We start from the raw sequence: 13,448 nt of genomic DNA, 5'->3' as shown, positions 1-13,448 counted from the left end.
CCTTGTTGTGAAATTTTTGCCATCCCCATTTTAGCGCCTCTGTACTGTGATAACTTGGAAATGCAACTCAATATATCTATTTGTTTATACAGCTGCAGTCAAGCGATGATTGCTGTGGCGTTTTAAATCAGACACCAATCATTGCTCTGCTGTAGATGTAGTGTGTTAATTCTTTCAACTTTATTCATTTAACTATTGAGCCGCTTACTGTTAGCATCAGCAATTCGATACGTATTTGTTTTCTTGTTTAATAACATTTGCTTGTGTTATATTATTTTAGATTCATTCTAAGAGTGCTTTAAATTTAAGTTGAATAAAGCCTTATATCAAGGCACTATATTTCTCATTCATTACAATTTATTCAACTTAAATCATTTCACAAGAGTATTCTGGTACAAGCATGGACAAGGTTCTGAGACCAGAGAGACTGGAGGTAGATCCTAACTCTAGTGAAGCATCCTGTGAGTGGCTGCACTGGAAGAAGACTTTCGATAATTTTCTAAACGCCTTGCCGTCTGAAGGCCTTGATAAACTTGGTGTACTGGTGAATTTCATATCTCCTCGTATATTCCAAAACATTGAGGAGGCAGAATCGTACGATACTGCGATTGAGATTCTGAAAACAATGTTTGTCAAACCTCTCAATGAAGTTTATTCTCGGCATGTTCTGGCAACCAGGAACCAACAAGCATCTGAAAATGTAGACGAATACATGCAAGCATTGAAATCGTTAAGCAAACATTGTAATTTCAAAGCTGTATCTGCTGTTCAAAACCGAGATGCTTATGTCCGAGACGCTTTTATCCGGGGGTTAAACTCCACATGGATACGACAGCGTTTGTTGGAAAACAAACACCTTGATCTTAATACGACATACGATCAAGCCAGAAGCTTAGAAGTAGCAATTAAGAATGCTGAAGCTTATCGAGTATCCGATCCTTCTACTGTGTCTGCGGCTGCTCAAAACAGTGAAACTCAAAACGATGAGACATCGTGTGATATCGAGAAAATATCTGCTACTGCAAATTTCGCGTGCTTTTTCTGTGGCGGAAAGAAACATCCTCGTTCAAAATGTCCAGCGCGAAGTGTGTTTTGTTTCAAGTGTCATAAAAAAGGACATTTCATAAAAGTCTGCAGAGGAACCGTTTTCAACCCACAAAATCCTGACGAAGTCACTGCATGTTCTAACTCGTATATATTAGGAATGGCTTTTGACAATACCCCGAAATCATTGAGAGGGTCGTCGTCTGTGATTCATATTGAAGGACACAAAGTACGCGCACTTTTTGATAGTTGCAGTAGTCAGAGTTTCATACACCCTCGTCTCATAGAAAGGTGTAACCTCCCAATCAAAAGGGACACAGTTAAGGACAAGGTAGCAATGGCTTCTCTGGCGTGTTCCATGCCTATAAAAGGTTGCACAGCAGCTGATATTGAATATCAGGGCCGACACTATCAAAAATTCATATTGAGAGTAATGGATGATCTATGTTGTGACATTTTACTTGGAATAGACTTTCAAGGACAACATCAAAATGTAACTTATAATTACGGCGGCGATCGACCTCCAATGTCTGTATGTGGCTTTTCAACTTTCAAAAGTTTGCCACCAGAACCATTCAAAAATTTGACTACTGACTGCCATCCTATTGCTACAAAGTCTCGTTGGTATTCCAAAGATGACAGAAAGTTTATTGAAATGGAGGTCAACCGTTTGTTACAGGAAGGAATTGTAACGCCTAGCAGATCTCCGTGGAGAGCTCAAGTTGTCGTCGTAAAGGGTGAAAATGGGAACCGAAGGTTTGTAATCGATTATTCACAGACCATCAATAAATTTACTCAGTTAGACGCGTTTCCTTTACCTAATATGAGCGATATAATCAACGAAATTGCTCATTATCGTGTGTATAGCACAGTGGATTTAAAAAGTGCATACCATCAGGTTCCACTTGAAAAGGAGGACCAGAAATATACTGCTTTCGAAGCTGCGGGTGCTCTGTTCCAGTTCACTCGTTTACCGTTTGGAGTCACAAATGGTGTGGCCTGCTTCCAGAGGGCAATGATGAACCTGGTAAAAGAAGAGAACCTTACCGGTGTTTTCGCGTATCTCGATAACATTACCATTTGTGGGCATACTCAACAAGACCATGATATCAACTTGCAGAAGTTTCTAGAAGCCGCTAAACGACGAAATCTAAAATTGAACGAAAACAAAAGCATATTTTCGACCAGAAAACTTCAGATTCTAGGTTACGAGATTGAGGAAGGCCAAATACGTCCGGATCCTGGGAGACTAGAACCTTTACGGCGTTTGCCGATTCCTACCTCAGTTTCCGCTTTAAAGCGTTGTCTTGGGTTTTTCTCGTACTACTCAAAGTGGATACCGAAGTTTTCTGATACTATCAGACCACTAGCATCTGCGAAAACTTTCCCTCTCGACGACCAGGCAATTCATGCGTTTCACGAATTGAAGCGACTCGTAGAATCTGCTGTCGTTATAGCTGTGAATGAAACTTTACCTTTTGAAGTAGAAACAGATGCCTCTAATGTAGCATTGGCTGCAACCCTAAACCAAGGTGGGAGACCAGTGGCTTTTTTCTCTCGCATGCTACAAGGTCCAGAACTCAAACACCCTTCAATAGAAAAGGAAGCAAAGGCCATCATTGAGGCTGTTCGTCATTGGCGTCACTATCTCACTTGTAAACATTTCACTCTTATAACAGATCAGAGATCCGTATCATTTATGTTCAATCGAAATCACAGAACAAAGATTAAAAATGATAAAATCATGCGATGGCGACTAGAACTCTGCTGCTATAGTTTTGACATTCGTTATCGTCCTGGGCAAGAAAATATTTCCTCTGATGCACTTTCAAGAATATCGTGCGCAACTGTACAAGATCCCGAAAATCATCTTTTGTATAAACTTCATGACGCTCTGTGTCATCCAGGGATTACGAGAATGTCTCACTTTATTCGAGTCAGGAATTTGCCATATTCGATGGATGACATTCGAAAAGTTATTTCAACATGTCCTGTTTGTTGTGAATGCAAGCCGCGATTTCATAAACCTGACACCGGGCACCTTATCAAAGCTACACAGGCATTTGAACGTCTCAATATAGACTTTAAAGGACCTCTACCGTCAAACAATAATAATCGATACTTTCTGTGCGTAGTCGATGAATTTTCGAGATTTCCGTTTGCATTCCCATGTCCAGATGTTTCCACAGCAAGTGTCATTAAATGTCTCACGCAACTATTCACTACATTTGGAATGCCTGCTTTTATACATTCAGACAGAGGTTCTGCTTTCATGAGTCGAGAACTTCGCTCTTTTCTCAATGACAAAGGTATTGCAACAAGTCGCACCACACCATATAATCCTGCAGGAAATGGACAGGTTGAACGTTTTAATGGCACGATATGGAATGGGGTGAAGTTGGCGCTGAAATCGAAACGTCTTCCTGTTCAATTGTGGCAAGAGGTTTTGCCTGATGTTTTGCATTCCATACGGTCGTTATTGTGTACAGCCACCAATGAGACTCCTCATGAGCGAGTTTTCAAATTCTCCAGAAGATCTACGTCTGGATGTTCTATTCCATCCTGGATGTCAACGCCGGGACCAGTGCTTTTGAAAAGATATGTGAGGAAGTCGAAAACCGAACCTTTAGTAGATGAAGTCGAGCTTCTGGAAGCAAATCCACAATATGCTCATGTTCGATTTCCAGATGGCAGAGAAACAACTGTAGCCTCAAAACATCTGGCCCCTGTCGGTTACGAAATTTCGATGAATAGGCAAGGGACAGACAATATCAACCATGAAACACCATTGCACGTTAGAGACGAGTCTTCGATTCAACCTATGTCTCCATCTATCAATCAAGGAAACAAAAAAACTCAAACGCAAGAAGATATTGTTGAAAATAATATTGTCTCTAGATCTCCATCGCCTCCAGTTCTAAGGAGATCAACCAGGGAACGCCGAACCGTAGACAGACTAAATCTCTAAAGTGGCGGTGAATGTGATAACTTGGAAATGCAACTCAATATATCTATTTGTTTATACAGCTGCAGTCAAGCGATGATTGCTGTGGCGTTTTAAATCAGACACCAATCATTGCTCTGCTGTAGATGTAGTGTGTTAATTCTTTCAACTTTATTCATTTAACTATTGAGCCGCTTACTGTTAGCATCAGCAATTCGATACGTATTTGTTTTCTTGTTTAATAACATTTGCTTGTGTTATATTATTTTAGATTCATTCTAAGAGTGCTTTAAATTTAAGTTGAATAAAGCCTTATATCAAGGCACTATATTTCTCATTCATTACATGTACCTTGGCGCCCGGGGGCATATGTACCCCCATTGCGAGGGGATTGCTGGACACCACGCCGCCGTAGGGTGGTTTACGTAATCGCTGGTCGGTTACAGCTTCCTCCACCATCAAGTCCATGTTTCCGAAAACAAATACCTAACTCATCCCCTACCCGACATGGAATGGTGACGAGAATGGTGAATGAACCGGGCGAGAGGCCGGGGTTCGCCATATGGTTAAGTCGTCTTATCGACTTTTCTCTCCCCCAGGATAAATATGTAAATCTTATCCTAACCAAAGCAAATAAATGATAGTGGCAGGTAACATCAAAAAATGAAAAATGTGTTATTCTCATTCACTTATTTTGATATTCCAAGCAAATAATAGTCTGTCGAAAACAATGTTGTGTTCGAAAATTTGAAGCCTGGTTTTTGAAATTTTAAATGACTCCAGACAGTACCTTCTTTGCTGATTTTGTTTACTGCCAATCGTTTGTAACTAACCGCTAAACTCTGAAACTTGTATTTGTCGCCGGGTGCCGATGCGTTTTGTGTCGGCTTCGTAATCGACTGTAAAACGCTCGTTCGTTTTGATGTATGGCTGTTTTGGGAACAGTTATCAGTATCTAATGTCGCTTCAGATCAGCATCATTAGATTGGATAATACAAGTAAATGGGAGGCGCAGTTCTTACCACTTCATGGCAGCTCCTGCCACGAACGAACCGCGGCAGCTCTTGCCATGGTTTTATAGCGCTATTCTGTATTCAGTAATCAGTATTAACGGTATATTCACAAACTAATGTACCAAATTCTAATTGATCATGCGGAATTATATCTACTTAAACCCTAACCCCAAATCCATCAAGACTGTATCCATAAGAAAAACGTTCCAACTTACCCAATATTTGTCATCATAAGGGACAGCCCTGTCCTTACGGCCCACCTGCCGCAGTTACGGCAGCAAAATTTTACTTGCCATTGGTTTTCAATTTGCTGCCGCGGTAACGGCAGCCTGATATTGGTTTGTGGCAGCTAAAAAGTCAGTCGCCATAGGTTTGGCCGTAGCGGCCATGGTATGGAAATACCGCCATGGTTTTGCGGCAGCTGCAGACGCCATGGAATACTTAAAACTGCACTTGGTAAATGGAGTGATCTAGCCAACCCTTTTCTCATGCATTCAACTCCAATACAATTTATTTTGGCATTCTGGGAACACAATAACTCTTGTGTCAATTTTTGGTTGGGCTGCCAGCCCACACTCGTGTGACGCTAGCCCACACTCGTGAGACGCTAGCCCACACTCGTTTTTGACAGGCCATACTGGGGGTAACTGGGCCGTGCTTGGTATTGCATTTGCGCTGTGTATATCACATATGGTCTCTATATTGTCATAGCCACCAAGTTTTTATGTATTAACTTTATAAAGTGGTAAAATAGTTGGGTAACCCCTTGACGTCATGCTGAGTGTGGGCTGAGCGAGTGTGGGCTGGGGTAACTTTGGTGGGCAATTCAGCCTCAATAGACCCCAGCATTACTCAGCTTAGTACCATAATACGTGGGGTCTAGTATAGTTTAGTACCACAAGTACTTGCAGTGGGCGTAGCATAACGAATTTTGTATATGTTATTCCTAATCCCCACCTGACTATGCCATCCAAAAATTACGTCACGTCATATGGCTTGCCAAAGTATAATTACGATCGCCCGAAATGGCATCTGCACCGCCGATAACGAACTCGCTAAAGCCGGCGATCTCTCTCCTATCGTGATCTTTGTGACGCGAAAACGAGAGAAATAGCTTGCTCGATTTCGGATGATCGTCTGCGCGTTTTGGACAACCATCCGCATACTTTGGTGGGCCTTATTACGCCACTGTGACGTCGGAATGACGTAATTTTTCGGTGACGTAGTTGGGTGGGGGTTAGGATTGACATATGCAAAAGTTGTTGAGGCAGGCCAACTAGAAGTACATGTGGTACTAAACTATACCAGACCCAATATGTGTTCTTGAGTATATTGTAAAAGGACCTTGTGTCTTTGATTGCCCAGTCTGGGAGGCGCAGTTCTTACCACTTCATGGCAGCTCCTGCCACGAACAAACCGCGGCAGCTCTTGCCATGGTTTTATAGCGCTTTTCAGTAATCAGTATTAGCGGTATATTCACAAATTATTGTACCAGATTTTAATTGATCATGCGGAATCTACTTAAACCCTAAATCCATCAAAACTGTATCCATAAGAAACACCAAAAATCCAAAAAAAAAGTCATTGTTGAAATTTACTTTCTGTGATGGGTCATATTCGAATGTTTCATCACGCTTATACAATGATGAATGTTACAATGAATACAATGTTTATATTTTACTTGAACCTTGGTGAATCGAGTGGATTGCTAAATTGAAACTCTTACTTTCTCTCCAGGCTGTTGTATATTGTCCAGATTCTAAGTTAACTGAGAATGACTCTAGATCACCATCATGGCAGTGGTAAGAAACGAAAAAGACGAGAAAGTGGTGATACTGTCCCTGATACTCCGCAAGTGGGATTGATAAATTTACAAATGAATACATTAAGGTAGATATATTAGCATAAGTATATATTTTTTATCATATTTCGCATTATTTTTCCTCTGGTCTGGTAAAGAGAATAGATAAAGTTGGGATGGCACCAGGTATTGTGATAATATTTGCTGAATTTATAGGTCTTATTTTCAACACTGAACTAAACTTTTTTGAAATCTCCTTGGCCACTGGTTCACAGAGATGATGATGTGTTGAAAGTTTGCAGATGTTATTCTACATTAACTTTTCATGGTCTTTATTCTATAATTTTCATTGTACAAGACGTGTGACAGCTCCTCAGCATAGTTTCATATTATGACAAGAATATAGTTTTTTTTTCATATTTAAATGATCAGAAATTACTTCATTATTTGCAGGAGATACAAACGTCATTTCAAACTTCAGACACGGCCAGGTATGAACAAGGCACAGTTGGCTGAAACAGTTCAAAGACATTTCTCCAGTTTTCCAGTAGTTGAGAAAGAAGCACTTGCATATTTTATATACATGGTCAAGATGAAAAAGAATAGAATTGATCTGAAGGAAAGTGGAAACTCTAATGAAAATAACAATAACAACAGCACTCACACTAGCGAAAAGAAAGAGTCAAAATAATTGAGGGTTTATACCAGTAAATAATGATTGTGATTATTCATTTTTCAAGATATTCGATGCATAATATACAGAGTGTCCAAAAAGCTTCGCCCAATTTCATAGCATTACCAATTGCAAATTTGAATAAATTCGGTGTATGATAAATGGGGACTACAACATTTAACACTTATAACATCCAATTAGAAACAGGTTGACTATAAATCTTTTTTATATAAAAAAAAAATAACATTTGATTGTAGAGACTTTATAATCGGGCAAAACTTTTTGGACACCCCGTATTTGTGTCTGGTTGTCCTATACAAAGTTTGTCATCTATAACTGATGAACAATGTTCCCTCTAATTTTTTGTAGTATGTGTGCGCAGAAATTTTGGTGTGTGCACACTTTTTTGGAAATGTCTAATATTTGCGCAAAACCAATGAAGAAATTTTTGCGTTCTAACCGGGTAATAAGTGGGCCAACAACAAACTTTCTCAACCTGCCAACCGAGCACATTGTTACATTACATCGAAATACGTCTGTGCGCAGTAAATCTATGCGTGTGCGCAGCTGTGTGCGCGCGCACACCTTAGAGGGAACACTGCTGGTGAATACCATTTTAACCATCTTTAAACCAGAAAACAAGATTTGATGATAAACAGATATATATGATATCTCCGAAGCACACATAATGTGATTGATATCTGACAGTTTTTTAGCATGGAGATCATTTTTACTTGAATGCTGCCCATTGCCATAGCCTATATTCTCAATAATCGTAATATATTCCTGTGGTTAACTTGGGCCTAAGAAAAAAAAATATAGCAATGTTTGACACTTTGTCAGTCTGTGTAAACGCGTTTTATGCCGCTCATTTCATTAGTGGTGGTAGCCTAAAAGTCTCATTGCGCGCAGCGCATTACGCACAGTGAGGCCGCATTAGGAGCAGCGCATTGGGCACAGTGAAGCCGCATTAGGCGCAGCGCGTTGGGCACAATGCGAGATCGTATTAGGAGCAGCGCATTGGGCACAGTGAAGCCGCATTAGGCGCAGCGCATTGGGCACAATGCGAGATCGCATTAGGAGCAGCGCATTGGGCACAATGCGAGATCGCTTTAGGAGCAGCGCATTGGGCACAATGCGTGGTGGCATTAGGAGCAGCGCATTGCGCACAGGATTGACAATTCATCCATCCATTTTATCATTGTTTATGGAATCTATAATGACAAGCTAGACACGACTTTTAAAAATTAGCAACAGTAATTCGACTTGAATTGGTACTCGAATTTGCTGGAACTCGGCTGATGATACGTTACTGTAATTTGCTCGTTGCGAGCAGCGCATTGGGCACAGTGAGGCCGCATCAGGAGCAGCGCATTGGGCACAGTGAGGCCGCATTAGGTGCAGCGCATTGGACACAATACGTGGTCGCATTGAGAGCAGCGCATTGGGCACATTGAGGCCGCATTAAGAACAGCGCATTGAGCACAGTGAGGACGTATTAGGAGCAGCGCATTGGACACAATACGTGGTCGCATTAAGAGCAGCGCATTAGGCACAGTGAGGCCGTATTAGCAGCAGCGCATTACGCACAGTCAGGATTTAGCATTATTTATGGAATCTGCAATCGAATTTGCTGGGACTCGGACCGGTGATATCTAGCCCCAATTTTATGGGGTATTCCATACATCCCATTCAACAAGGCTTTGAATAAGAAATTACTAATACATCTGCTATGCATTTCAGAAAAAAGTTATGAGTGTTCCCATAAATATGTGCGATTAATTCACATGATGATATCAACTTTCCTTCATCCTGAATTGAATGCAATTATATCGTTCTTAACCTCGATGTTTATGCGAAATAAAAACAACAGCAGTGGGAAATGATATTATGTTTAATTATACCACACACATAACATAAAGGAAAGAGATTTGAACTGTTATTTATTAATATTTTTTTCTAATCACTTATAGTCATAACATATTTTAATTCTTTGCTTATATTATTGAAGTTTATCCTCAGATGTCTCAGCTCTGGAAGGAGTTTCTTCTGATGATATTTTAATTGTTTGACCATACGGCGGGTTCTTTTTTGAAATTTAGGTCCATGTTCACTTCCACCTTCATGCATCAAAACCCCAGCTGCGTGAACCATTTCGTGTATTATTATTCCCAACCTTTTCTCCCTAGATTTGATAAAAACGATTGAGAAGTCGAAACCTATTTATCCGTTTCCTCTGGCTCATTTTTTGACGACTTCATAAAAATGTTTCGTAAAGTATCCTGTATGTATGTATCCCTGTGGATTCACAGTCGTCGCAAGTTCATTTCGAATCTTCTTCGTGGTTTACTTCAGGAGGTTCTCTTTGACATTTTCTGTGAAACTAAGTTCCGCATGCCACGCATTTATGCATTTTTCACCGTCGTCAGGCATACGGCAACCGCAAAACATGTCACAAAACCATGTAAATGTTGGGTTTTCAAATCCAATCCTCGATTCACAGCAATGTTGAAATAAAGCCTCCATCTAATGATTCTTGAAGCAATTAAGTGGAACATGGTGTATGTTTTGTTGAGTAATCTGCCTTCCAGCGGGGTCTACTTCGTGACTCAAAATTACGGACAATGAATTTATACAATAAAACTGAGAATACATAACAAGTGAAACTGATTGCACAAAGTGATTATATCTGAGATACCTAGCCGACAATCCAACCTGAAGTAGCCATCATAGCCGTTTAGGCATAAACAATCAAAATTGTATAAGGCTTTGGGTACTCGTGAAGTATGTGCACCAAGATGTCGCACAACCTGAACCCTAACCTTGTGCACAACCTGAGTTCAGATTGTGCGCCATCTTGATGCGCATACTTCAGGTCGTCCAGGCTTTGTTTAATAAAAGTTCCATAGATTGCCTTTTACCCCATTGAAACAACTCGAACAATTTAAGCTACATGTTTTGTGTTTCTAGCTATTTTATCGGTGTACATCACCCACACATGAATATGCATTTAATGCTACATACCGTCAATATGATGATAAATATCACTATGATAAATACAGGAAAATCACAAAAACAACATATAAAATGATTTAATTTTAAAATAAACATTGCCGCAATCAGAAAATGGTTTGTTTTTAATTTTCTATAAGATTTGCGCTTGACCTATTGAGTTTAAAAAAGTATTCAGACATAAACTGGTACTTTCATGAACAGTTTACCAGTTACATTTCCTTTATAATTTACATTGAATAATCAAAATCTAATAAATACTGCCTCACTTCTGAAAATATACTCACAAATATGTTGAATCTTGTAGCGCATTATCGCTTTTATATTTCTCTATGTTAATGTTATTTCCACGATTTAAATTAATTTTGAACTCAATCTATATCTTCAATGATTATTCTGAACTGAATTATATGTGATTCGGAATCACGGGGCAAATTTAAGTCATATGTGCTTTTCTAACGTTTCGTTGGAGCATAGCAAGAATTCTTTGAACAAACATACTCCTGATAAAAAAGCAACCGCAAGTAAACATACACAGTGAGAATCGCGCCTGGTATGTTGAAGAATCAATGAAACTTTTGAATGCATCATTAACAGTGGGGAACTTGGATGATAAAGCTGATTGAAAAATATCAAGCGGTTTTATATTGAGTAATTTATGTCAATATGTATGGCATTATCTTTTTTCACGAAATAACAAGTATATATATTTGTAAGCTTTCGTTAGATCATAGTCTAACTCTTTTAGACAAACAAGCTATAACTGCAGATATGAATGTTTTTTGATCCTGATGTCCAAAATAGTTTGCAGTCGTCTATAAATCTTCGGTATGTCATAATAATCATTTTATTCTCATCGAATTTTTCTGGCACAATAAGACAAATATATTTTCCTATTGTTTCGTCTGACCAATTTCAGACATACATGATTCTACTGTCACAACAAAAGGCAAAGCTGTTAAGTTACAGCTGTTAAATTACAGTAACGTGTCACCAACCTAGTTCTATCAAATTCGAGTACCAAGTCAAGTCGAATCACTGTTGCGACTATCTAAAAGTCGGGTCTGGCCTGTCTTTATAGATTCCTCAAACAATGATAAAATGGATGAATGAATAGTCAATCCTGACTGTGCACAATGCGCTGCTCCTAATGCGACCTCGCATTGTGACCAATGCGCTGCTTTAATGCGATCTCGCATTGTGCCCAATGCGCTGCGCCTAATGCGGCTTCACTGTGCCCAATGCGCTGCTCCTAATGTGATCTCGCATTGTGCCCAATGCGCCGCGCCTAATGCGGCTTCACTGTGCCCAATGCGCTGCTCCTAATGCGGCCTCACTGTGCGTAATGCGCTGCTCCTAATGCGCTGCGCGCAATGAGACTTTTAGGCTACCAACCCCTCTCGCTCATTTTGATTAGGTTGTTACTTTTTTGGTGTACATGTACATACTTTAAGAGCATCATTTTTTTGTTGTGGAGGGTTAATTTTGAATATATTCTATATCATTCGTCCATTATAGCTTTATACGCTGCAAATATTCTAGAGACTCGTTGCCTACCTTTTTTAACAACCACATATGAGACAGAGATTTCTCCTAACCCGATCATGAACAGGCTCTTCTTAGTAAGGTTTGCAGAAAATTCTAGGTGTGACCGCCAAATCTGATTATACTGAGTGGCTTTGCAGATTCTTGGTAGTTCCAATTATCCCTGTAAACAGGACTTATTTTTTTCTGCCAACAAATCTTCACCCTCAGCTTTAGCACCCACATGCATAGTCTCGCGGTTGTCTGCATTGCGATAATGTTTTTATGGTGTATGGTGGCGATTTCCCAGGTCGTTGACGGGACTTAATGACTTTTGATTGGATCTGTGAGAAAATTCCTATACATGCGGAATATCGGCTCCACGCGTGAAAGCCACAAAAGCCCGTGTTCTGTGGAATTTCGCGAGAGATGCAAATGACGTTTCTTCGTTTGCAATAGTCCAGACGTTGTCACTAAGGGGCTTAGTGGGTTATATCCGGTGGACGGTTGCTACGCTACCTGCGAGGGAAATCATAAGGAAAAGTATTTGGACATGGTAAAAAGCTGACGCTCGTTTGATGTAGGATGGATGCATGAGGGTCGTTGCGCCGGACGAATTGCGGTAATTCGTCCGGCGCGTTGCCCCGACTACTTTAGTCCTTCAGGAAAATTAAATACCACGTCATAAACTGATCACGCCCAACGGGAGATGATTTTTGGCAATTTTAAAGTCCGTGATGGCAAAGAAATGCTTTGTCAAACTCCAGTGGATTTAGTCCGGCAGAATCGGGCCTTTACATTGTTTTGGGACATAAAGTTTTTTTTATTGTTTAGATATATTGTCGATGACATAAATAATGATACCCAGGTGGGTGTGGAGTATATAATGTTGAGCAATTTTTTTTAAATGGATTTCAAGTATTTGTACTAAGATGACGCACAACCTGAATCCTAACCTGGTACACATGCAATGTTCAGGTTGTGCGCCATCTTGGTACGAATACTTCAGGAGCACCTTTTCGTTAAAAACAATTATTTCATAACTACATGGGTTAGTTTTGAATACATAGTAACGTTGCATCTTCTTACAATGTCAGAAATTCAATTTTAATAGAAAAAATGGTAGTTTATTTCACTAATATAAGCCAAGATCCATCGACGGCATCTAGCCACTTTCTTTTGCGCTCGTCAAACTACATTTGTGTTGCTGCGGGCATTTCGTTTTCCTGCTTAAAGCTTAGAGACTTGGGAAATATTTTATTAGTTGAAATGGATTGGAATATTCGACCTCGTCTTTCACTCCGAACAAGGCCATGTAAAAACTTCCACTGGTATCTAACGATGTGTAACGTGTTTTATTTTGGAAGAACCGGAACCTTTCAGGTGCAGCATTGACTTTGGCCAAATTAATATATCCTTGTGGAGATAGAAGGTATG

At 39.9% G+C, this 13,448-nt stretch overlaps 1 protein-coding gene across 1 annotated transcript; it reads left to right on the top strand.

Annotated features, from left to right (window-relative positions):
* Positions 1 to 6,738: 6,738 nt before the first annotated feature.
* Positions 6,739 to 8,312, top strand: LOC120342330 (histone deacetylase complex subunit SAP30L-like). The gene is made up of 2 exons (XM_039411110.2): positions 6,739 to 6,891; positions 7,256 to 8,312. The coding sequence occupies exons 1-2, from the start codon at positions 6,776 to 6,778 to the stop codon at positions 7,491 to 7,493; spliced, it is 354 nt and encodes a 117-aa protein (XP_039267044.2). The 5' UTR covers positions 6,739 to 6,775; the 3' UTR covers positions 7,494 to 8,312.
* Positions 8,313 to 13,448: the final 5,136 nt, after the last annotated feature.

The sequence above is a fragment of the Styela clava genome, chromosome 3, assembly GCF_964204865.1.
Source record: "Styela clava chromosome 3, kaStyClav1.hap1.2, whole genome shotgun sequence".
Classification (NCBI taxonomy): domain Eukaryota; kingdom Metazoa; phylum Chordata; class Ascidiacea; order Stolidobranchia; family Styelidae; genus Styela; species Styela clava.
This window is presented reverse-complemented; position numbering and strand designations above follow the sequence as displayed.